Source organism: Lepus europaeus, unplaced genomic scaffold, assembly GCF_033115175.1.
Source record: "Lepus europaeus isolate LE1 unplaced genomic scaffold, mLepTim1.pri SCAFFOLD_419, whole genome shotgun sequence".
Lineage (NCBI taxonomy): Eukaryota > Metazoa > Chordata > Mammalia > Lagomorpha > Leporidae > Lepus > Lepus europaeus.
In genome coordinates this window covers 47551-68299 of record NW_026909295.1, presented here as the reverse complement: position 1 = coordinate 68299, position 20749 = coordinate 47551, and the positions used below count along the sequence as shown (strand labels likewise).

The window sequence follows — 20749 nt, the reverse complement described above, 5'->3', positions numbered from 1 at the left end:
GGGGCCGCGGCCGCGCGCACGTGGGATCCCGGCGGCCGCTGAGTCACAGATCCTGGAAGTTCAGGGTCACGGAGGGGCAGCCCCGGCGGCCCGGCCTGGGCTTCCTGTTGTTGGCCAAGGGCAGCCCCGCTGCCGGCCAGGGCGGGGCCGGGCTCCCCGCCGCTCCGCCGGGGAAGCCAAGGCGGAGGCGGCCCTGGCGCCGGCCCTGGGGGACCCGGACACCCACCCCCGCCTGGTCGGGTTTTGTGGTCAGATGCGGGAATTGGGGGGGGGGGGGGTCGCGCGCGCCCCCTGCCGGCGAGGTCAGGTACTGCAGGCCACGCGGTCACCGCCCCCGCCCCTCGCCCCTCGCCCACAGGTGTCGCCTGCCGCCACCTGGCCCTCGCCATGCGGACCCCGCGAGCGTCCCCTTCCCGCCCGGTCCTGCTGCTCCTGCTGCTGCTACTAGGGGGCGCCCACAGCCTCTTCCCAGAGGAGCCGCCGCCGCTCAGTGTGGCCCCCAGGGAGTGTGAGTCTGGGGTGGGGGGTGGGGAGCGGGGCGGGGGTCCGGTCTGGATTCCCAGGCGGCAGGCTGGGAGCCACTAACCCTAGAAGGCAGGGGTCTTCGGGTCCTTCCGCCCCCAGCCTTGGCCCTGGCTCATGCAACCCGCTCCCCTCCCCAGACCTGAGCCACTATCCGGTGTTCGTGGGCGGTGGGCCTGGCCGGCTGACCTCTGCGGAGGACGTCGGAGACCTTAACATCCAGCGGGTGCTGAGGGTCAACAGGACGCTGTTCATCGGGGACAGGTACGGGGCGGCGGGCCCGAGGCCGCCACCTGGTGCACCTGCGAGAAGAGGCGCCCAGGGCCGGGTGCCGGGCCTGCGCCTGGGTGGGGGCGGCGCGGGGCGCTGCAGAGGGGCGTCCGTGCGAGAGAGGCCAGGGGTGACATTTGGGACCTGACGGGTGAGCAGGACCGTGTGGCCAAGGAGAGGTCAGGGAGGGGCGGCCGGGTCGTGCAGGGCCGCGGAGAGAACTCTGAGACCCCAGGAGGGGCGGGAGCCGTGGGGGCGTGGGGGCGCTGGTGCTCACTGCCGCCCTCTGGTGGCTTCCGCGGGGAGGACGGCCTGGAGCCATGGGGGTGCTGGTGCTCACTGCCGCCCTCTGGTGGCTGCCACGGGGAGGACGGCCTGGAGCCATGGGGGCGCTGGTGCTCAACGCCGCCCTCTGGTGGCTGCTGTGGGGAGGACAGCCTGGGAGCCAGGGTGGGAGTGGGGGTGCTGGTGCTCACTGCCGCCCTCTGGTGGCTGCCGCGGGGAGGACGGCCTGGAGCCATGGGGGCACTGGTGCTCACTGCCACCCTCTGGTGGCTGCTGCGGGGAGGACGGCCTAGAGCCGTGGGGGCACTGGTGCTCACTGCCGCCCTCTGGTGGCTGCCGCGGGGAGGACGGCCTGGAGCCATGGGGGCGCTGGTGCTCACTGCCGCCCTCTGGTGGCTTCCGCGGGGAGGACGGCCTGGAGCCATGGGGCGCTGGTGCTCACTGCTGCCCTCTGGTGGCTGCTGTGGGGAGGACAGCCTGGGAGCCAGGGTGGGAGTGGGGGCGCTGGTGCTCACTGCCACCTTCTGGTGGCTTCCGCGGGGAGGACGGCCTGGAGCCATGGGGGCACTGGTGCTCACTGCTGCCCTCTGGTGGCTGCTGTGGGGAGGACAGCCTGGGAGCCAGGGTGGGAGTGGGAATTGGGTGGGCGGTCATGGCGCAGAGGGGGCCACCCACAGGGGCGTGGGGAGGACTAGGACCCACAGGGGTGTAGCCGGGAAGAGGAGGTCCCCAGTGTCCACTCTCCACGCCCCTCGCTGCAGGGACCACCTCTACCGGGTGGAGCTGGAGCCTCCCACGGCCACGGAGCTGCGGTACCAACGGGTGAGGATGGGGCACAGGCCGGAGCGGAGGGCACCACCCGGACCTCCCCTCGGGGGCCCCTCCGGAGGGTCCCTGGGGCTATTGGGGGCCCCCTGGCCTCACCAGCCCTCTCTGTCCACAGAAGCTGACCTGGCGCTCCAACCCCGGCGACATTGACGTGTGTCGCATGAAAGGGAAACAGGAGGTGAGAGTGCCCCGGCCACGCCCACATCCGCCCCAGCCACACCCTTGACCACGCCCCTGATCTGACCCAGCCACGTCCCACCCACCTGCCACGCCCTTGTCCCCGCCCACATCCACCCTGGCCACGCCCAGGGCCATCCCGCCCCCTCTTCCATCATCCCAGTTAGGGCCTCGGTGTTGCCATGGACCTAGGCATGGCCACGCCCACAACCCTGGCCTTACCTATAGCTCCACCCCCGATCTCCGGGTCTTGGCCTCTTCATTGGTCACAGTGACCTCCATTCAGACCCTGCCGTGGCCACACCCCAGATCTGCCCTGGCCATCATAGCCCCGCCCACCTTCTGACCTCGCCCACCCCCAGGGCGAGTGTCGCAACTTCGTCAAGGTGCTGCTGCTCCGGGACCCGTCCACCCTCTTCGTGTGCGGCTCCAACGCCTTCAACCCCGTGTGCGCCAACTACAGCGTGAGTCCCGCCCTCCCGGCCGTGGCGCTCCTGCCTTCCCCCGGCCGCCACCTCCGGGAAGGCTTCCTGGATGGTCTGCCTGCCCCGGCTCCGGAGGGCGAGAGGGGCGGGCGGCCCAGGGCTGGTCAGGAGCTCTGTCCTCAGGCCGCCCCACCCCTGCAGATGGACACACTGCAGCCCATTGGGGACAACATCAGCGGCATGGCCCGCTGCCCCTACGACCCGAAGCACGCCAACGTGGCCCTGTTCTCCGGTGAGCACCGGGGGGCCACAGGTCCAGCTGTGACGCGGGCGGACGCGCGGCCCTGGCCGAGCCGCTGCCATCTGACCTCCCTCCCGCCGCCCCCTCCAGACAGGATGCTGTTCACGGCCACCGTCACCGACTTCCTGGCCATCGACGCCGTCATCTACCGCAGCCTGGGGGACCGGCCCACGCTGCGCACCGTGAAGCACGACTCCAAGTGGTTCAAGGGTGAGGCCGGCCGGCGGCAGAGGCAGAGTCCCGGGGCCGGCGGCTTCCGGCCTCCTGGGGGTGCCTGGGGACGCGGGGCTGCTGGGGGTGGGGTGCAGAGCCCGCCCTGGAGCCGGGCAGGGACTCAGCTTGGACACTCGGGCGGTCGGACGCAGAGACTGGGTGCTGGTGGACGGTGGAGGGGTGGGTGGACGGACAGATGGACAGGTGGACGGTGGACAGGTGGATGGATGGACAGCTGGATGGTGGGCGGTGGAGGGGTGGGTGGACGGACGGGTGGACAGGTGCACGGGTGGACAGGTGGACAAGTGGATGGTGGACAGGTGCACAGGTGGATGGGTGCACAGGTGGACAGGTGGATGGTGGACAGGTGGACGGTGGACAGGTGGATGGGTGGACAGGTGGATGGGTGGACAGGTGGACAGGTGCACGGTGGACAGGTGGACAGTGGACAGGTGCACGGGTGGACAGGTGGATGGGTGGACAGGTGCACGGTGCACAGGTGGATGGAGAGGCAGCCACGTCTGCCCCCCCACCGGAAGAGCAAGCCCGGGATCACTTCCCTCTGCTGGGACGGCCGCTGACCCCTGACCCCTGACCCTGGCCTCCACAGAGCCCTACTTTGTGCACGCGGTGGAGTGGGGCAGCCACGTGTACTTCTTCTTCCGGGAGATCGCCATGGAGTTCAACTACCTGGAGAAGGTGGGCGCCCGGGGCCCGGCGGCCCCCCCTGGCGGGGAGGGGAGGGGAGAGGGGGGGGAGAGGGAGGGGGAGGGGAGAGGGAGGGGGGAGAGTTCGCGGCCCCCCCCGGAGGGCATGGCCCCCCCATCCTGAGCACCCCCTGCAGGCAGCCCCAGGTCCTCAGCTGGGGGCAGGGACACGCACTGAGCAGGTCTCCCGGGACCACGGGTCCTCAGCTGTCCACCCCCCGGCCACCGGCCACCCGTCTGTCCCCCACCTCCCTGTCCACCCATCTGTCCCCCACCTCCCCATCCACCCGTCTGTCCCCCACCTCCCCGTCCACCCGTCTGTCCCCCGCCTCCCTGTCCACCCGTCTGTCCCCCGCCTCCCCGTCCACCCGTCTGTCCCCCACCTCCCCGTCCGTCCACCCGTCTGCCCCCCGCCTCCCCGTCCACCCATCTGTCCCCCGCCTCCTCGTCCACCCGTCTGTCCCCCACCTCCCCGTCCACCCGTCTGTCCCCCACCTCCCTGCCCATCCACCCGTCTGTCCCCCGCCTCCCCGTCCACCCGTCTGTCCCCCACCTCCCCGTCCGTCCACCCGTCTGTCCCCCACCTCCCCGTCCGTCCACCCGTCTGTCCCCCGCCTCCCTGTCCACCCGTCTGTCCCCCACCTCCCTGCCCATCCACCCGTCTGTCCCCCGCCTCCCCGTCCACCCGTCTGTCCCCCACCTCCCCGTCCGTCCACCCGTCTGTCCCCCATCTCCCCGTCCATCCGTCTACCCCCAGCCCTCAGTGACCGTGCAGACGGCCACTTGGTCCTCAGCCACCTCGGCTTGCCCACTCCCGTGCCCCGTGCCTCAGTTTCCCCGTCCGGGCGCCCGCGACCCCCACGGACGCGGAGGGATCCTGTGGGCGGGGCCTGGGCGGGGCTGAGGCCGCGGCCGCCGTCCCGCGCAGGTGGTGGTGGCCCGCGTGGCCCGCGTGTGCAAGAACGACGTGGGAGGCTCGCCGCGCGTGCTGGAGAAGCAGTGGACGTCCTTCCTGAAGGCGCGGCTCAACTGCTCCGTGCCCGGCGACTCGCACTTCTACTTCAACGTGCTGCAGGCCGTCACGGGCGTGGTCAGCCTGGGCGGCCGGCCCGTCGTCCTGGCAGTCTTCTCCACGCCCACCAACAGGTCAGCCCCGGGCCGCGGTCTGGGCCTGGCGTTTGGGCTGCAGGCACCCAGGGGTCGCTGGGGAGTGCGGAGGGGGAGGGGAGCTGGGCGTGCAGCTCCTGCGGCCTGGGACCCCGCCCCGCCCCCCCACGTGTGCGGCTCACCCAGCGCCCACCCGCCCCCAGCATCCCCGGCTCGGCCGTCTGCGCCTTCGACATGACACAGGTGGCCGCCGTGTTCGAGGGCCGCTTCCGCGAGCAGAAGTCGCCCGAGTCCATCTGGACGCCGGTGCCCGAGGACCAGGTGCCGCGGCCCCGGTGAGAGCCCCGGGGTCCCCCGGCGAGTGCCGCCTGGGAGCCGCGCGGGGTCGTCCGGGGGGTGCGCAGCCGGCGAGGGCGGGCCCGCTGCGCCCACTGTGCGGATGGGGAACACCGAGGCCCGGCGCCCTGACCCGCCCTCGCCCGCAGGCCCGGGTGCTGCGCGGCGCCCGGCTCCCTGTACAACGCGTCCAGCGCGCTGCCCGACGAGATCCTGAGCTTCGTCAAGACCCACCCGCTCATGGACGAGGCCGTGCCCTCGCTGGGCCGCGCGCCCTGGATCGTGCGCACGCTGATGCGGTGCGTGCCGCGGGGCGGGGCGGGGCGGGGGCAGAGGGGACAGCGCCACAGGGCCATCGGGCGCCCGGCGAGGACCCGGGGGCCCCGCCGCGCTCCTGCCGGCCTCACGCCGCCGCCTGGCCCGCAGGCACCAGCTGACGCGCGTGGCCGTGGACGTGGGCGCCGGCCCCTGGGGCAACCAGACCGTGGTGTTCCTGGGCTCCGAGGCCGGCACCGTCCTCAAGTTCCTGGTCCGGCCCAACGCCAGCGCCGCGGGACCTGCGGCGCCCAGCGTCTTCCTGGAGGAGTTTGAGACCTACCGGCCCGACAGGTGCGCCCGAGCCGGGGCGGGGCCGGAGGCCGGGGCGGGGCCGGAGGCCGGGGGCGGGGCCTGATGCCGGGAGGCGGGGCCGGGCCGGGGGTGGGACCAGAGGCCAGGGATGGGCCTGGAGGCATGGCTGGGGACTGGGAGGCGGGGCCAGAGGCAGGGGGCGGGGCCTGGGGATGGGGCTGGGGTGGAGTCGGAGGCTGTGGTAGAGCCTGAGGTGGGGCGTGGCCGGAGGTCAGGGGTGCGGCAGGGCCTGAGGCTGGGGGGGGCGGGGGCTGGGCTGGAGGCCTGGAGTGGGAGGTGGGGCCAGGGCGGGGGTGGGGATGGTAGGTGGGGCCTGAGGCCGGGGCTGGGCTGGGGCGGGGCATGGCCCGAGGCCAGGGGTGGGGCCGGAGGCCGGGGGCGGGGCTGGAGCCTGAGGTGGGGCGTGGCTGGAGGTCAGGGGTGGGGCGGGGCCTGAGGCCAGGGCGGAGCCGGAGGCCGGGGGCGGGGCCTCACGCCCGGGCTTGCCTGCCTGCAGGTGCGGACGAGCTGACACTGGCGAGAGCGGGCAGCGGCTGCTTAGCCTGGAGCTGGACGCGGCCTCGGGCGGCTTGCTCGCTGCCTTCCCCCGCTGCGTGGTCAGGGTGCCCGTGGCCCGGTGCCAGCAGCACTCGGGGTGCATGAAGTAAGCCCCCCCCCCCACAGTCCAGCGACAGGGCGGGGCGCACGAGGAGAGACTCCCTGAGCCACGAGCCGGGGCCCTGGGCTGCACCGTCCCGGGGTCGCGGAAACAGCAGGGACTCCCGTGTGGCTGAGCCGAGGGGCCCCGGGCCGGGGGACACTGGAGCTCTGACCTGGGGAGGGGGCGGTGTAGACACGGCTCCAGGCCGGGGACTGGACCTGGCTCACACGCGCCCTCTGGTGGCTGCTGCGGGGAGGGCAGGCTGCACTGTGCCCCTGGGTTCACAATGGTTCGACTTGAGCGCCCCCTGCTGGCCGCTGTCGTCACCAGGCTCTCTAAGCCCCCAGACCCAGGGCGCAGGCCCTGGGGCAAAGCCTTCTTGGGCGAGCGCTTTCCCGAGCTTCAGTTTTCTTAGCTGTGAAATGGGGCGTGCTGGACGCGGCCCGCGCCGCGGGTAGAGGAGGGCGCCTGGGCTGCCCAGTGTCCGTAGCTCAGGGCTGCCCCCTCTCCCGCCCTAGGAACTGCATCGGGAGCCAGGACCCCTACTGCGGCTGGGCGCCCGACGGCTCCTGCGTCTTCCTGAGCCCTGGCACCAGGTACTGGGGAGGGGGTGCTGGCGTCTGACCCGCCTGCCATCCCGCCCGGCCACGGGGGGCTTCTGCTGACCCTGCCCCCGCCCCCGCTCCCTTAGGGTCGCCTTTGAGCAGGATGTGTCCGGGGCTAGCACGGCGGGCTTAGGGGACTGCACAGGTGAGTGTGGGGGAGGGGCGGCCCAGGGCCCCTCGGTCCTCTTCCCACGGGGCGTCCAGGGCCTCTGCCGCCCTTGCCTGGGGTAGGGGCGGGGGCCAGGCTGCACGGAGCCCGGAAGCCGGGCCCTGCGGAGGCGCGCAGGCTGTGGAAGGGCCCGGGGGCCACGCAGGGCCCTGACCCGGCCGCCCTCCCGCCAGGACTGCTGCGCGCCAGCCTCTCGGAAGAGCGCGCCGGGCTGGTGTCGGTGAACCTGCTGGTGACGTCGTCCGTGGCGGCCTTCGTGGTGGGCGCCGTGGTGTCCGGCTTCAGCGTGGGCTGGTTCGTGGGCCTGCGCGAGCGGCGGGAGCTGGCGCGCCGCAAGGACAAGGAGGCCATCCTGGCGCACGGGGGTGGCGAGGCCGTGCTGAGCGTGAGCCGGCTGGGCGAGCGCAGGGCGCCGGGGCCCGGGGCCCGGGGCGGCGGCGGCGGCGGCGGCGGGGCGCCCCCCGAGGCCCTGCTGGCGCCCCTCATGCAGAACGGCTGGGCCAAGGCCACGCTGCTGCAGGGCGGCCCCCACGACCTGGACTCGGGGCTGCTGCCCACGCCCGAGCAGACGCCGCTGCCCCAGAAGCGCCTGCCCACGCCGCACCCGCACGCGCACCCGCACGCCCTCGGCGCCCGCGCCTGGGACCACGGCCACGCCCTGCTCTCCGCCTCCGCGTCCTCGTCGCTCCTGCTGCTGGCCCCCGCCCGGGCGCCCGAGCAGCCCCCCGCGCCCCCCGGCGAGCCGGCCCCCGACGGCCGCCTGGGCCCCGCCCGGCCGGGCCGCGCGTCCCACGGCGACTTCCCGCTCACGCCCCACGCCAGCCCGGACCGCCGGCGCGTGGTGTCAGCGCCCACGGGCCCCTTGGACCCAGCCTCGGCCGCCGACGGCCTCGCGCGGCCCTGGAGCCCGCCGCCCACGGGCAGCCTGCGGAGGCCGGGCGCGCACGGGCCGCCGGCCGCCGCCCTGCGCCGCACGCACACCTTCAACAGCGGCGAGGGGCGGCCCGGGGACCGGCCCCGCGGCCGCCACGTGCGGCCGAGCACGGACTTGGGCCACCTGCTCCCGTACGGGGCGGCGGACAGGACTGCGCCCCCCGTGCCCTAGGCGGGGGCGGCCCCGGCGCCACACCTCGGGGTGCACCAGAGCGGCAGGGGCGGCGCGCCCGCGATGGGGGGGCCCCTCGGCCGCACGGAAGCACAAGCAGAGCCCCCCCCCGCCCCCGCAGGCCGCGCTGACACGGTTTGGGGCAGGCGGCGGGCGCGGGGTTTGCTACGGATTTGAGGTGGACCTGGGGTCGACTTTCGCAGTTTTTTTCTAACCGATTGCACAACTCCGTTCTCGGGGTGGCGGCCCGGGCTGGGGGCGGGGGCCGGGGCTCTGGGGAGGAGGGGGCCACAGCTGCAGACCCCCAGCCCCCTCCTCCGGCTCCCCCTCCCCCAGCGCGGCCCCAGGCGCCCGTGTGTGTGGGTGTGTGTGTGTGTGCATGTCGTGTTCGTGTGCGGGGGGGCCGGGGAGGGGCCGTGCGCGCGTGCCTGTGCGGGTGGCCTTGGCTGGAGTGTGCAGAGTGCGTGGTGACCCCAGCGGCCTGGGCGTTGGCTGAGCCGACACTGGGGCTTCCAGGAGGCCGGCTGGGGGCCCCCCCAGGACGCCGCGGGGAGTGTGTTAAGTGGCCCCCCCTGCTGCCGCCGAGTCGACGCAGGGGAAGGGGGGGCGGGGAGAGCCTGGGAGACGTCCTGGGGGCTGGGGGCGGCAGAGGCGGGCGGGCCCCGGGGTGGTCAGAGTGTCCTGAGCCACCCGCTCCCTTGTGACCAGCCCCGTGGACCTCTGGCTGTCCATGCATGCCACGTGGCCAGCAGAGCCCCGCCCCTCCCCGCAGTTTGCCTCCCTGGCCCCCTCCCCATCAATAAAACTGTTTACAACCGCCGGCTGCCCGCGTCTGCCTCTGCTGTGTCCTGGGGGGGGGGGCGTCTTGTCCAGGGACTCGGTGTGGCCCTACTGTGTGCGGCTCTCTGCGGGGGGCGGGGGGGGCTCCCAGGGGAGAGAGAGAGAGAGCACTCATTTGTCAGTCTCTCTCTCCAGTGCCCAGGGTTGGGTCCTACGGAGGCCAGGGCTAGGAGCTCCATCCGGGTCTCCTGGGCGGGTGGCAGGGCCGTCACGGCTGCCCCCCGGCAGCTGGCACTGGACGCGGAGCCACGGCCGTGGGATGGGGGTGTCTTGCCGCCGTCCCAACAATGTCCCCGTGAGTTCGCTGTAAGTGGGGTCGGGTCTCCACCCCCCGGCCTGCAGCCCACGCTGGCGGAGCACCTGGCCTGGGTGAGGCTCCGGGGACCGGCAGCCACTTGTCATGGGGGACCCGGCACGGGCGGCGGCCATGGCACCTGCCATGCCGGCATCCCACATGGGCGCCACTTTGGACCCCGGCTGCTGCACTTCCGCTCCAGCTCCCTGCTCACAGCCTAGGAAAAGCAGCGGAGGGTGCCCGAAGTGCTGGGCCCCTGCACCCACGTGGGAGCCCCCGAGGGAGCTCCTGGCTCCTGGCTTCCGCCTGGTCCAGCCCTGGCCATTGCCGCCATCTGAGGAGTGACCCAGCAGGTGGAAGACCTCTCTCCCTCTCTCTCTCTCCCTCGCTCTCGCTAATGCTGGCTTTCAACCCCACCCATCAACCTTAGAGAAAGGCAGCACAGCTCACAGCCTCTGCAGCCCCCCTCGAACCCGTGCGTGGCCGTTCCGTGGCTCGGCGTCCGTGGTCGCGTCCAGGTGATTTCGTCCACCTCCGTGACAGTGGGATGCAGCCAAAGCCGCTCTCAGAGGGAGACGCGCAGCCCCGGGCGCACCCATCAGGATGCGAGGATGACCCGAGACGAGCGGCCCCATCAGGCTCGGGGAGGGGAGAGGGCAGGGGGACCCCGCTCCGCCCCGCGGCTGATACAGGCAAGCCCCTTGTCCGGGGCCGCTTTCAGGGCTCCTCACGGCCCTGCCAGCAGCACCCACTGCTCCACCCCCTCCCCAGGGCAGGTGTCCCGAAACCTTGGCTTTGGGGTCCTCGGGGGTGGGGGAGTGGGGACCCTTGGGTGCCTCCCCCCCAGAAAAAGCAGAAAGGAAAAACCGGGTTTCGCCCAGGGAAGGGGGGGGCAGGAAGCCACCCCAGGAAGTGATTTAGCAACCTGACTCCTCCCCTTCCTGCAGCCGGACCAGGCGGGGGCGGGGCTTTCCCGGAGGCCTGGGCGTCCAGCCCCCAGCCCAGGTAGGTATAAGGGCAGCTCCCCAGGCCCCGGGCACCCGGAAGGGGGACCTCAGGGCTACCATGGCCTCTTGGAGCGGAGAACGCAGCCAGAGGTAGGTGCCCCGCCCTGGTCCATCCGTCCGTCCTGGGCTGGGCTGGGCACCAGGCCATGCAGAACCACAAGGACGTTCTGTCCCGGGAGGCTGTGCCAAACTCTCTCCCACACACGCACGCAGGCAGAGGCCCTAGGGCCCCCGAGAGCGAGGTCTGGGGGGCGGTGGGGGAACTTCGGGTCTCCCAAGGTTGTGGTGCCTCCTGCCAGCACCCAGGATCTGCCCCTGGCCCTGCCCAAGGTAGGACACGCATCACGCCTATGTCCAGGACCTTCCTCCCTGACCCCCGGGGGGAGCCCGGAGGCCCCGCTGTGGGGCCAGGGCCGGGCAGAGAGACCCGGATCTCAGACCACAGCCGATCTTGGGAAAGACAGAGGCGGCTTCATGGGACAGGGGGCATTGGAATAGGGGCCTTGTGAGGTGAATAGGAGTTCACGGGCTCTGCCCCAGAAAAAAACCAGCTCAGAAAACTAGGAAGTTGGGCTGCGAATGAGCGGTGGCCCCTGGGAAGGGGCAGGGTGGTGCCCGGAGGTCAGGCTCAGAAACCCGAGTTTCCTAAAAGGGCGTAGGCAGGGGGGAAGAGGCGGAAGTGCAGGGGAGGAGTGAGGAGGCGGGAAGGAGGGCGGGGCCCTGGATGTGTCTCCCCCCTTAAGAGCACCTCCTGTGGTCGCCTGCAGCGCGGGGGGCCCGGAGCCCCAGGCTTCCCTCCTGCTCTCCCTCCTGCTGCTGGCTGCGGCCGCGGCCCCGGGGCTCGCCCAGAGCCCCGACGGCTGCCTGGTGCTACAGTCCAACCAGCGCACCTCGGTCTCCTGCCACTCGGCCGGGCGCTTCCCCAGCGACCTCCCGGCCGGCACCACCTTCCTGTCCGTGGAGTTCTCCAACCTGACCCGGCTGCCGGCCGCCGGCCTCCACGGCGTGCCGCGGCTCCAGGAGCTGCACCTGTCCAGCAACCGGCTGCAGGAGCTCCCGGCCACGCTCCTGTGGCCCGTGCCGCAGCTGCGCGTGCTGGACCTCACCCGCAACGCCCTCACCAAGCTGCCCCCGGGCCTCTTCCAGCAGGCGGCCCTGCTGCGGGTGCTGGTGCTGAAGGAGAACCAGCTGGGGGCGCTCGAGGGCTCCTGGCTGCAGGGCCTGGGGGCGCTGTGGTTGCTGGACCTCTCGGGGAATGGCCTCTCCACGCTGCCCCCTGAGCTGCTGGCCAACCTCAGCAGCCTGCGTGTCCTTGACCTTGCCGGCAACCGGCTGAAGACCCTGCCGCCCGGCCTCCTGAGGACGCAGGTGCACCTGGAGCGTCTGCACCTGGAGGGGAACCGGCTGCAGGAGCTCCCGAGGGACCTGCTCGCCTCCCAGGGCCAGCTGGTCTACCTATTTCTCAACGACAACCGGCTGGCCTCGGTGGCGGCCGGCGCCTTCCAGAGCCTCCGCCACCTCAGCATGCTGGACTTGTCCAACAACCGGCTGGCCAGCGTGCCCCCGGGGCTCTTGGAGCCCCTGGGCTGGCCCTCCGGGTACCTGAGAGACGGCTTCGACCTCTCCGGCAACCCCTGGGTGTGCGACCACGACCTCGAAGATCTCTTCCGCTGGCTCCTGGACAACAGAGACAAGATGTTCTCTGCCAACGACACCCGCTGTGCCGGGCCTGAGGCTCGGCAGGGCGAGACGCTGCTGGCGGCGGCTGGGGCCTAGGCAGGCGTGGGCGGGGGCAGCGCTGAGGGGCAGTGGCCGGCAGACTCGACGCCCCCACTCAGTAAATAGCCCCGCCTCCTCCGGGTGCGACTCGGGCCCCTCCCAACACGCCATCCGCCTCCTCCCCCCCCTCCCCCCCCCCCCCCGCCACCACACCCGGTCTGGAACGCCCTCTCCCACTCCCCGCATCTCTCGGTGTCTGCGTGCCCCCCGCCAAGCCCTGGCCACCCTGGCACTGTCTCCTTGCCACTCTGTCCCCCAGGGTGGGGGCCAGCTCCCCTCGGCCAAGCCCAGAGTTTAATAAATGACCGAATCAGAAATCGGCATTCGTGGCGTCTCGGGTTCCCCAAGGGAATGTTCTGGGTGTCCGGGACGGAGAGAAAGGACTGGACAGGGGGTGCCTGGGAGCGGGGCCGTGGGACCTGGGTTCCCAGGCGGACGGCGGTGGGGACTGGGGGACCTGCGGCCTCTCCACGGCCCCTGCTGCCACCCCGGGGACCTGAGTGCCAATAACAGTGTGGCCGCTGCCTGGGTGTCGCGTTACCTATGGGTCTCTGCCAGAGCCGGCGCCCTGGGGAGGCGTCCGCGGCCCCAACCTGCCAGTGGGCCTGCAGCAGCCCTGGGGCACCCGCGGGGGGTGCCTGCTCAGGTCCTGGGGCCGCCCCAGGGCAGCCGTGGCCATGGGGCTGGGGGTTGAGGCTTGCCCGGCCCGCTCTCTCCGAGCGCTGGAGGGAGGGGGCCACCCAGGCTTGGTGGGAGACGCAGGCCCCGGAGTCTGCGCTCAGGGGCCCCTGGGGAAGTGCATGGAGTTTTCTGAACCTTAGTTTGCTTATCTGTGAAATGGGGACCCAAGGGATAGTGCCAGCCTGGCAGATTTAAAAAAGGGAAAAAAAAGAAAATTGAAGCCGCCCCTGTGGTGGAGCGGGTAAGGCTGTCGTGTGTGGTGCTAACATCCCACATGGGCGCCGGTTCGAGTCCCAGCTGCTCCACTTCTGATCCAGCTCCCTGCTAGTGCACCTGGGAAAAGCAGCAGAAGATGGCCCAAGTGCTTGGGCTCCTGCACCTGCATGGGAGACCCGGATGGAGCTCCTGGCTCCTGGCTTCAGCCAGGCTCGGCTTGGCCATTGCAGCCATGTGGGGAGTGACCCAGCGGATGGAAGACCTCTCTCTCTCTGTAACTCTTTCAAATAAATAAATTTTTTAAAAAAAGAGAGAGAAGGAGAGGTGGGGGGGGGCGTCTTCCATCCACTGGTTCACTCCCCAGGTGGCCGCAACGGTCAGAGCTGCGCGGATCTGGAGCCAGGAGCTTCCTCCAGGTCTCCCATGCGGGTGCAGGGACCCAAGGACTTGGGCCATCTTCCACTGCTTTCCCAGGCCACAGCAGAGAGCTGGATCGGAAGTGGAGCAGCCGGGACTCGAACCTGAGCCCATATGAGATGCTGGTGCTGCAGGCGGTGGCTTTACCTTCTCTACCCCAGCAGCAGCCCCAAAAATCTTTTATTTAAAAAAAAAAAATCACTGTGGACTTGCCCAAGGTCATTGAGCAAGGCGGCGGGTCCTCTTTCCGTGCCCACAGGTGGCCAAACCTGGCCAAGGAAGTGCTGCCGCTCCGTCCTGGGCATGCAGCGTCCACGGGTTGCTATGACAACCAGCAGCCCAGCCCGGAGAGCTGGGAGCACGGAGCTCCTCCCTCCTGGGCACGCCCCCCAGAGTTCTCTCCTCATTGGTCAGGCCCCAGAGGCCCCGCCCACCAGAGCAGTTATAAGGTGGGCGGGCCCGGTGTGGGGCGGAGACTTGGGCCAAGGTCTGGGGTCCGCGGAGGCGCTGGCGGTCAGAGGCTGCGCGCGCGGCCAGGTGAGAGCCGCACGCGTGGGGTCTGCAGGAGCGCCCGCCAGATTCTGGGCTGGCCCCTAAATCGGGTGCTTGCGTGAAAGCCTGGCGGCGTGGGAGGGGCGCGGCTGGCCGGAGCAGGTGGCCGGGACCCTTGGCCCAGTTGGCCCAAGTTCAGGACCCAGTTGGGCGGGGACCAGGGCTCTGAGGGCGCGGGGTGGCGACGGGGGTGGGGGTGGGGGAAGAGCCCCAGACGGCGAGTCTGAGGCCGGAGGTCGCGCTGCCCACTCGGCACTGGCCGGCTGGGTGACGGTGACCCCGCTGTCGCGTGCCTCAGTTTCCCTGTTTGTCAAACTGACCGCCGGTTGATGAGAGCTGCGCAGCTGCCTCCTCTGGCCCTGCCGAGCGCTGTCCCCCAGGGTGGGGCAGTGGGGTCCTTGAGCCTAAACTGCCCAGAGGGGTGGGGGTCTTTACCCAGCAGGCAACGGCAGGACTGGAACCTCGGTGTCTCCCCTCCAGAGCCCACACCCACGCGTCCAAGTCCCAGAGTCCAGCTGGACAGGGTCCCGGGCCTGGGGGGGGGGGGCTGGCGTGGTGCAGCCCCCGCCCCCTCCTCTCTCTGTGCTGCCCCCTAGGGAGAGCCTGTAGCAGACATGTCTGACGACCAGACGGCTCAGGACCAGCAGGTGAGGGCTGGGTGCCCCCTGGCCCCCATCTTTGCGGGCTGAACTTGACTCCGAGAACATGGGGGGGCTGGGGAGGGCCTTCCCAGATGCCAGGAGGGGGGCTTCTCCCAAAGACACCCAGTCCCTGGCCAACACGCCTGCCCCCTGCTCCGGGGTCTCTGCGTCCCCCTCAGCGGCACTGGTCTACACCTGTCACAGTCCCAAGCCTTCCACCTGCCGCCACCCCCAGTGCACCCCTAGAGATCCATTGTACAGACGGGAAAACTGGGGCGCACAGCAACCCCTTGCCCGAGCCCACCCCAAACCGAACAGGGCTCTGTGTTGGCCAGAGGTGACCCCTGAGCGCAGACCCCAGGGAAACACCCCTCCCTGGAGCGGACAGATCGTCTCTGGACTCCTGTGTGCACGCCCCCGAGCAGGGGCGCCGGGGACCGCGGTGGGGGTCTCCTCTCTGCCCTCCGCCTGTCTGCGGAGAGGGAGCCGGCCGCGGTGCTGCTGACCCCCACGCCCCTCCCCCGCAGAACGTGGTGCAGCGCGTGGCAGCCCTGCCGCTGGTCCAGGCCACGTGCAGTGCGGTCTCCGACGCTTACACGGCGGCCAAGGACAGGCACCCGCTGCTGGGCTCCGCCTGCCGCCTGGCCGAGCGCTGCGTGTGCAGCCTGACCACGCAGGCTCTGGACCACGCCCAGCCGCTGCTCAGCCACCTGCAGCCCCAGCGTGAGTCCCGGGGCCGCCCCTCGGAGCCCGTCTGTCCGTCCATGTCCGCCGGGCCCCGTGCCCCTTCCTGGGCCCTTTAACCCGATCACCTGGCCCTCCGCCCTTACCTGGGGACCCGGCCCCCTTCTGTCTGCCTTCGATCCCTGTCCCGCACCCCTCCCCACTGCCCGCCTCCACCCTGCATCTCCCATATATCCATGGACCCCAGACCGGCCCCACCCCCGGCCAGTGACTGAGGGGTCCAGCCTGGTGGGAGGCCTCTCGTGGGACCTGAGGGTCCCGGCCCAGAGCCCCTCCCCCACATGTCCCTCTCGGCCAGCTCCGGTCACCTTGAGCCTGCCCGTGGGTATCTGAGCTGGGCCGGGCTCAGGAGTCACCTTGGACCTGGGGGCGGAGGAGGCGGGGCCCAGCCTGGTGCCGTCAGGGTCCCCGCCCCTGCAGGGGTCCAGCCACTCGCTGGGAGGGCCCTGGAGCCCCCTGTGGCCCGGCCTCCTCCCCGACTGTCCCCCGGGCTCCGCGGCTTGCCTATGTCCGGACAGGCGGGAGGTGTCAGGGGAAACCTGTCTTGTCTCTCTCTGTTTCTCTCCCCGGCCCCTCTCCCTGTCGTCAGTGGCCACGGTGAACCATCTGGCCTGCAGGGGGCTGGACAAACTGGAGGAGAAACTGCCGTTTTTACAGCAACCCTCGGACACGGTAGGGCGGGGGTGGCCAGACCCTGGGGGCCGCCAAGGGGAGGGCGGGACAGGGAGGCAGGGGGGTGCCGGCCGGACCCCCGTGTGAACTCAAAAAAAAAAAAACAAAAAAAACAAAAACCAGGCAGCTTCAACCGTGTGTCGTGCTGGGAGGGGAAACTGAGGCAGAGACTGCGAGGGGCTCCCCAGCCTGGAGTCCCAGCCCCCAGGACCCTCTCCCGCCAGGTGGTGACGTCGGCCAAGGACGCGGTGGCCAGCAGCGTCACCGGCGTGGTGGGCCTGGCGCGGCGGGGCCGGCGCTGGAGCGTGGAGCTGCAGCGCTCCGTGAGCCACGCGGTGGACACGGTGCTGGGCAAGTCCGAGGAGCTGGTGGATCACTTCCTGCCGGTGACGGAGGAGGAGCTGGGTGGGCGCCCGGAGGGGCCATGGGGCAGGTGGGCGGGGCCTTGAGGCCCGGGGCGGGGCTGCCCGCTGACCCCCCCCCCGCCCCGCCCCCGCAGCGGCGCTGGCCGCCGAGGCCGCGGGCCCGGGAGTGGACTCGCTGGAGGAGCAGAGGAGACAGCAGGGCTACTTCGTGCGTCTGGGCTCCCTGTCCGCGCGGCTCCGCCACCTGGCCTATGAGCACTCTCTGGGGAAACTGAGGCAGAGCAAACGCCGCGCCCAGGACACCCTGGCCCAGCTGTGGGAGACCCTGGAGCTGGTGAGCGCCCTCGGCCTGTCCCTGTCCCGACGCCCATCAGTAAGCACGCATTGAGCGCCAGCTGGGTGCGCGAGCCCACGATGGGCTGGAGGGAGAGGCAGAGCCGGGCTGCTGTGTCCAGGGCTGGGGCGTGGGGGGCAGCGGACTCCGACCTCGAGGAGCCCAGTCCCCCCCAGCAGCCCCCTGTCCCCTGCCCTCGCCCGGCATGCCACAGCCTGTCCTACCCGACACAGCCACAGGAGGGCACCAGTGAGCCCCCGTGTCCGTCTTGTGCCCTCTCTCCGAGGCCCTGCCAGCAGCCTGCAGGGCCCGTGCCACCTGCCGGGTCCCCTCGCTGCCCTGCCCAGGCCTGACCGAGGGCCTTTGCACAGGCCGTGCCTGCTGCCCGGGACACTGTATTCCCTTCTGACCACATCTGGCTTCCAGAAAAGCCCTTTGATGGGCTCCTTGTTCTCTCGGGGGACAGGGACCCCCCACCCATTGCACACCCCTTTATTGAGTACCTGCTGCGGCCGGCCCGTGGCACACAGCTGGCGAAGCCACACGCTGCCCCGTCGCACGGTTTGACGGATCCCGGGCTTGGCTGCCTTCCGTGTCGGCCTGGGGGCGAAGGCCCTGTCCTGGGGGATCGGGGCCGTGCAGGGGCTGGGCGGGCAGTGGGGTGGAGGGGCGTGCGCCTAGTGGAGGGAGAGGCAGGGCCGGGGGCCACGAGCTGCAGGGTCCGGACAGGGCAGCTCGGCTGGGCTGGAAGGTTGCACACAGGTGGAGCTCATTAGATGCACACCGCTGCGGCCAGGGCTGGTCCTGCCCCCCCCCCAAGTCTGCACACTGTGACTTCTGCCCTCCCCGTCGGCCCTCAGATCCATGGTGCGCAGTGTGGGGCGACCCCCGACCCCCCGGCCTGCCCGGGGCAGGTGCACCAGCTGTGGGAGGGCTGCAGCCAGCACCCCCTGGACAATGGCCACAGCCGGAGCCAGGTGAGCGGGGAAGGGGCCAGGCAGGGTGGGGAGGGGCCAAGGAAGAGGGGAGGGGCCAGGCAGGGGAGGAGCCAGGAGGGTGGGAGAGGGACCAGGGGAGTGGGGGAGGGGCCAGGTGGGTGGGGGAGGGGTCAGGTGAGCTGGGGAGGAGCCAGGCTTTTGGGGGAGGGGCCAGGTGGGTGGGGAGGGGTCAGGTGAGGTGGGAGAGGGGCCAGGTTAGTGGAGGAGGAGCCAGGCAGGGGAGGGGCCAGGCAAGGTGGGGAGGAGCCAGGTGATAGGAGCAGCGGTGTGGGGGGGTAGGTCGGGGAAGCTGGGAGACACGGGAGCGGCCAGGTGCGTTGGGGGGGCCCGCACTGCCTCAGACCGAGCACAGAGGCCAGATGCCCCGGAGGGCCGCAGGTGCGGGCAGGGAGGGGCGCGCGGGCTGGGGGCGCTGAGCGCGGCGCCCCCCCCCCCAGGCCGAGCTGCAGACCCTGGTGCTGTGCCGGAGCCTGACCCTGGAGCTGCAGAGCGCGGTGGACACGCTGGAGGCCAGCGTGCGGGGGCTGCCCCCCGGGGCCCAGGAGAAGGTGGCCGAGGTGCGGCGCGGCGTGGACGCGCTGCGGGCCGCCTTCGCCGACGCCCGCTGCTTCGGGGACGTGCCGGCGGCGGCGCTGGCCGAGGGCCGGGGCCGCGTGGCGCGGGCGCACGCCTGCGTGGACGAGCTGCTGGAGTTGGTGGTGCAGGCCGTGCCGCTGCCCTGGCTCGTGGGGCCCTTCGCGCCCATCCTGGTGGAGCGGCCTGAGCCCCTGCCTGACCTGGCCGCCTGCGTGGACGAGGTGGTCGGGAGCCCCGACCCCCGCTGGGCGCACCTGGACTGGCCGGCCCAGCAGAGAGCCTGGGAGGCCCAGCACGGGCAGGGGTCGGGCCTCCCAGGGGGCCCTGGCGAGGAGGAGCCGGCGCCCCCTAGCGGCCCGGACAAGCACAGCCTGATGCCGGAGCTGGACTTCTGAGCCGGCACGCGGAGGTCCCTGCTGCCCCCTAGTGGCCAGGCGTGGGAAGTCACGGCCGGCGCGCACAGGGGGCTGGGGGCTGAGGGGGCTTCGCCCTCCCATCCCGTCCTCGGACATCGGGCCACCTGTCTGTGGACCTGGCCCCCACCTCTATGTGCTGCCCAGCCCCCCCACCCCGCGTCCAATGGCTTCTCCTGGGGGGAGGGGCTTAGAGAGGGAGCGCCTTCCCCAGCTTAGAGACCCTGGACTGAGGGGTCCCCGAGGGTGCCGGACCCAGCAGCTGTCCCTCCTGGGTTTGCTCCCCGGAATAAAGGCGCTTTGTACTGCCCAACGGCCCTTGGCCTCTGTTCCAGCTGGGGTGGGGGGGTCCCGGCCCGGGCGTGCTGGAGGCCTGGAGGTGGGGGTGACGACTCCAGGGACACAGCGGGCCTGTCTCAAGGCAGGGTTCAAGGTCACCTGCCGGGACTCCACGGGGACTGCCCGGGCCTCCTGGGTTAAGCACTGGCCCCCAAGCCCCGCCCCGCCCCAGCTACCCAGAGTGGAAGTCATTCTCACTTGAGTATGAGTGAGTTTCTTAGAAACAGCAGAGGATTGCGGGAGTGGCCTCTGGTCTCGCTGCTGCGCAGGGGGAGACGGGGGCGGGGCCAGGGGGCCTCCCGTCCTGTGCCCGCATTCCTGGTGCCGCTGGGACTCCCCTGTGCCTGGCAGGGGGAGGTTGGGGTGGCCCCTGGCCTCCCTGGGACTCAGCCCAGGGGGTGGCCCTGCGAGCTCCACCCACTCCGGCACCTCAGGCCCCACACCCAAGCCCTCCGCCTACCGGACCCTCGCGTGCCCGCCCTGCGTGGATGGCCGGTTCCGTCCCTCCTCTGGGCCTTCGCTCGGGCTGTGGGAGCCCCCCGCCCGGCCTCCCACCCCTCTCTTGGACACACCTCATCCTTGCAAGCCCAGGCCCGACGCCGGCCTCCTCCAGGAAGCTCGCCAGGACTCCACGGCCCACCTTGGCCTCTGCACAAGGCTGGGCGCCCGCTCAGGGTGGGGACGTGGGGACGCTGGGCAGCTAAGGCCCAACCTTGCCTGCACCGGGGGTGGGCTGGAGGGGCCCTCCCCTCGCACAGACAATTCCGGAACGTGTGGCTCTCCGGTCCTGGGGACACAGCTGTTCATGACAGGGGAGATGGACAGAAATGAGAAGCGGGGGTCACATGGGGCATGGGGGGTGCACACCGGGAAGGCCTTAGAGTGGGGAGGGGTGGTCCTGGCGACGGTCACACCTGTGCAAAGGCCCTGTGGCAGGACGGAGCCCGGTGTGGGCAGAGAGGGAGGAGCCTGGTGGGCCACACGGGCGGCGATGGGGCCTCAACCTGGGGGTGGGGGCCACGGGGGCTGTGGGCAGAGGGCAGGCCCTCACTCCGGGTGTTTATGATGGCCTTATTGGTTGCTAATTCCTTGGGGGAACACGGGGCGGGGTTTCCCTGTCCTCCCAGGGGGGCCCTCCCCACTGTGTTCCCCAACTGTTTGGCAAACACAGAGATGGCTCCAAGGAGACAGCCTAGGGGTCATCAGGCCCAAGGCTGGACCCCTCCTTCCTCCCAGCTCAGCGCCAAAGCCACCCAGAGGCCCTGCCCCCACCCCAGAGGCACGCGGCCAGGAGCCCTGTCCGAGGAGCACGGGGGCCCTGGCCGCCGTCCCTCGCAGAGCCCTCTCTGGACCCCACGCCTGCTGCCGGTTCTCACTCCTGGGCACCCCAGCCCCGTTTCTGGGGCCCCATCTCAGCCTGCACCCTGGTCCAGGTGTCCTCTGCGGAGTTCCGTGGCCTGTCCCAGACCAGGACCCCCTCCTGCCAGGGCAGTGCTGAGGCCCGGAGGGGGGGGGGTCGCCTGTGACCTCACTCAGGTTCCCGCTGGCGAGCAGTTCCCA

The 20749-nt window shown here is 71.4% G+C and overlaps 3 protein-coding genes across 6 annotated transcripts; all 3 read left to right on the top strand.

Moving 5' to 3' along the window:
- The first annotated feature begins 219 nt into the window (after positions 1 to 219).
- SEMA6B (semaphorin 6B) lies at positions 220 to 8320 on the top strand. The gene is made up of 17 exons (XM_062185499.1): positions 220 to 248; positions 359 to 508; positions 663 to 786; positions 1839 to 1899; positions 2021 to 2083; positions 2445 to 2546; positions 2709 to 2799; positions 2899 to 3018; positions 3632 to 3720; positions 4657 to 4874; positions 5039 to 5170; positions 5321 to 5470; positions 5598 to 5780; positions 6298 to 6444; positions 6960 to 7037; positions 7133 to 7191; positions 7389 to 8320. The coding sequence occupies exons 2-17, from the start codon at positions 388 to 390 to the stop codon at positions 8318 to 8320; spliced, it is 2670 nt and encodes an 889-aa protein (XP_062041483.1). The 5' UTR covers positions 220 to 248; positions 359 to 387.
- Positions 8321 to 10437: 2117 nt separating this feature from the next.
- On the top strand, positions 10438 to 12349 carry LRG1 (leucine rich alpha-2-glycoprotein 1). Its single transcript, XM_062185498.1, has 2 exons — positions 10438 to 10552; positions 11230 to 12349. Exons 1-2 carry the CDS (start codon positions 10521 to 10523, stop codon positions 12236 to 12238), a joined length of 1041 nt encoding a protein of 346 aa, XP_062041482.1. The 5' UTR covers positions 10438 to 10520; the 3' UTR covers positions 12239 to 12349.
- Positions 12350 to 14020: 1671 nt separating this feature from the next.
- PLIN5 (perilipin 5) lies at positions 14021 to 19163 on the top strand. Of its 4 annotated transcripts, none has more exons than XM_062185500.1 (8): positions 14021 to 14092; positions 14704 to 14754; positions 15276 to 15471; positions 16082 to 16164; positions 16389 to 16569; positions 16664 to 16863; positions 17724 to 17840; positions 18299 to 19163. In XM_062185500.1, the coding sequence occupies exons 2-8, from the start codon at positions 14722 to 14724 to the stop codon at positions 18830 to 18832; spliced, it is 1344 nt and encodes a 447-aa protein (XP_062041484.1). In that variant the 5' UTR covers positions 14021 to 14092; positions 14704 to 14721; the 3' UTR covers positions 18833 to 19163. The 4 variants fall into 4 exon arrangements, with proteins under 4 accessions (XP_062041484.1, XP_062041488.1, XP_062041487.1 ...); XM_062185504.1 differs by having other exon boundaries at positions 14022 to 14092; positions 14588 to 14754; XM_062185503.1 differs by having other exon boundaries at positions 14038 to 14092; positions 14550 to 14754.
- Positions 19164 to 20749: the final 1586 nt, after the last annotated feature.

What these genes read in the sequence shown, in the direction of transcription:
- SEMA6B (XM_062185499.1), top strand. Translation starts at nt 388, where the DNA reads ATGCGGACCCCGCGAGCGTCCCCTTCCCGCCCGGTCCTGCTGCTCCTG. An exon ending in GCATGAAAGGGAAACAGGAG is followed by an intron (nt 2,084 to 2,444) that starts GTGAGAGTGCCC and finishes GCCCACCCCCAG; the next exon opens with GGCGAGTGTCGCAACTTCGT. An exon ending in GAGACCTACCGGCCCGACAG is followed by an intron (nt 5,781 to 6,297) that starts GTGCGCCCGAGC and finishes GCCTGCCTGCAG; the next exon opens with GTGCGGACGAGCTGACACTG.
- LRG1 (XM_062185498.1), top strand. Translation starts at nt 10,521, where the DNA reads ATGGCCTCTTGGAGCGGAGAACGCAGCCAGAG. An exon ending in AGCGGAGAACGCAGCCAGAG is followed by an intron (nt 10,553 to 11,229) that starts GTAGGTGCCCCG and finishes GGTCGCCTGCAG; the next exon opens with CGCGGGGGGCCCGGAGCCCC.
- PLIN5 (XM_062185500.1), top strand. Translation starts at nt 14,722, where the DNA reads ATGTCTGACGACCAGACGGCTCAGGACCAGCAG. An exon ending in AGACGGCTCAGGACCAGCAG is followed by an intron (nt 14,755 to 15,275) that starts GTGAGGGCTGGG and finishes CCTCCCCCGCAG; the next exon opens with AACGTGGTGCAGCGCGTGGC. An exon ending in ATGGCCACAGCCGGAGCCAG is followed by an intron (nt 17,841 to 18,298) that starts GTGAGCGGGGAA and finishes CCCCCCCCCCAG; the next exon opens with GCCGAGCTGCAGACCCTGGT.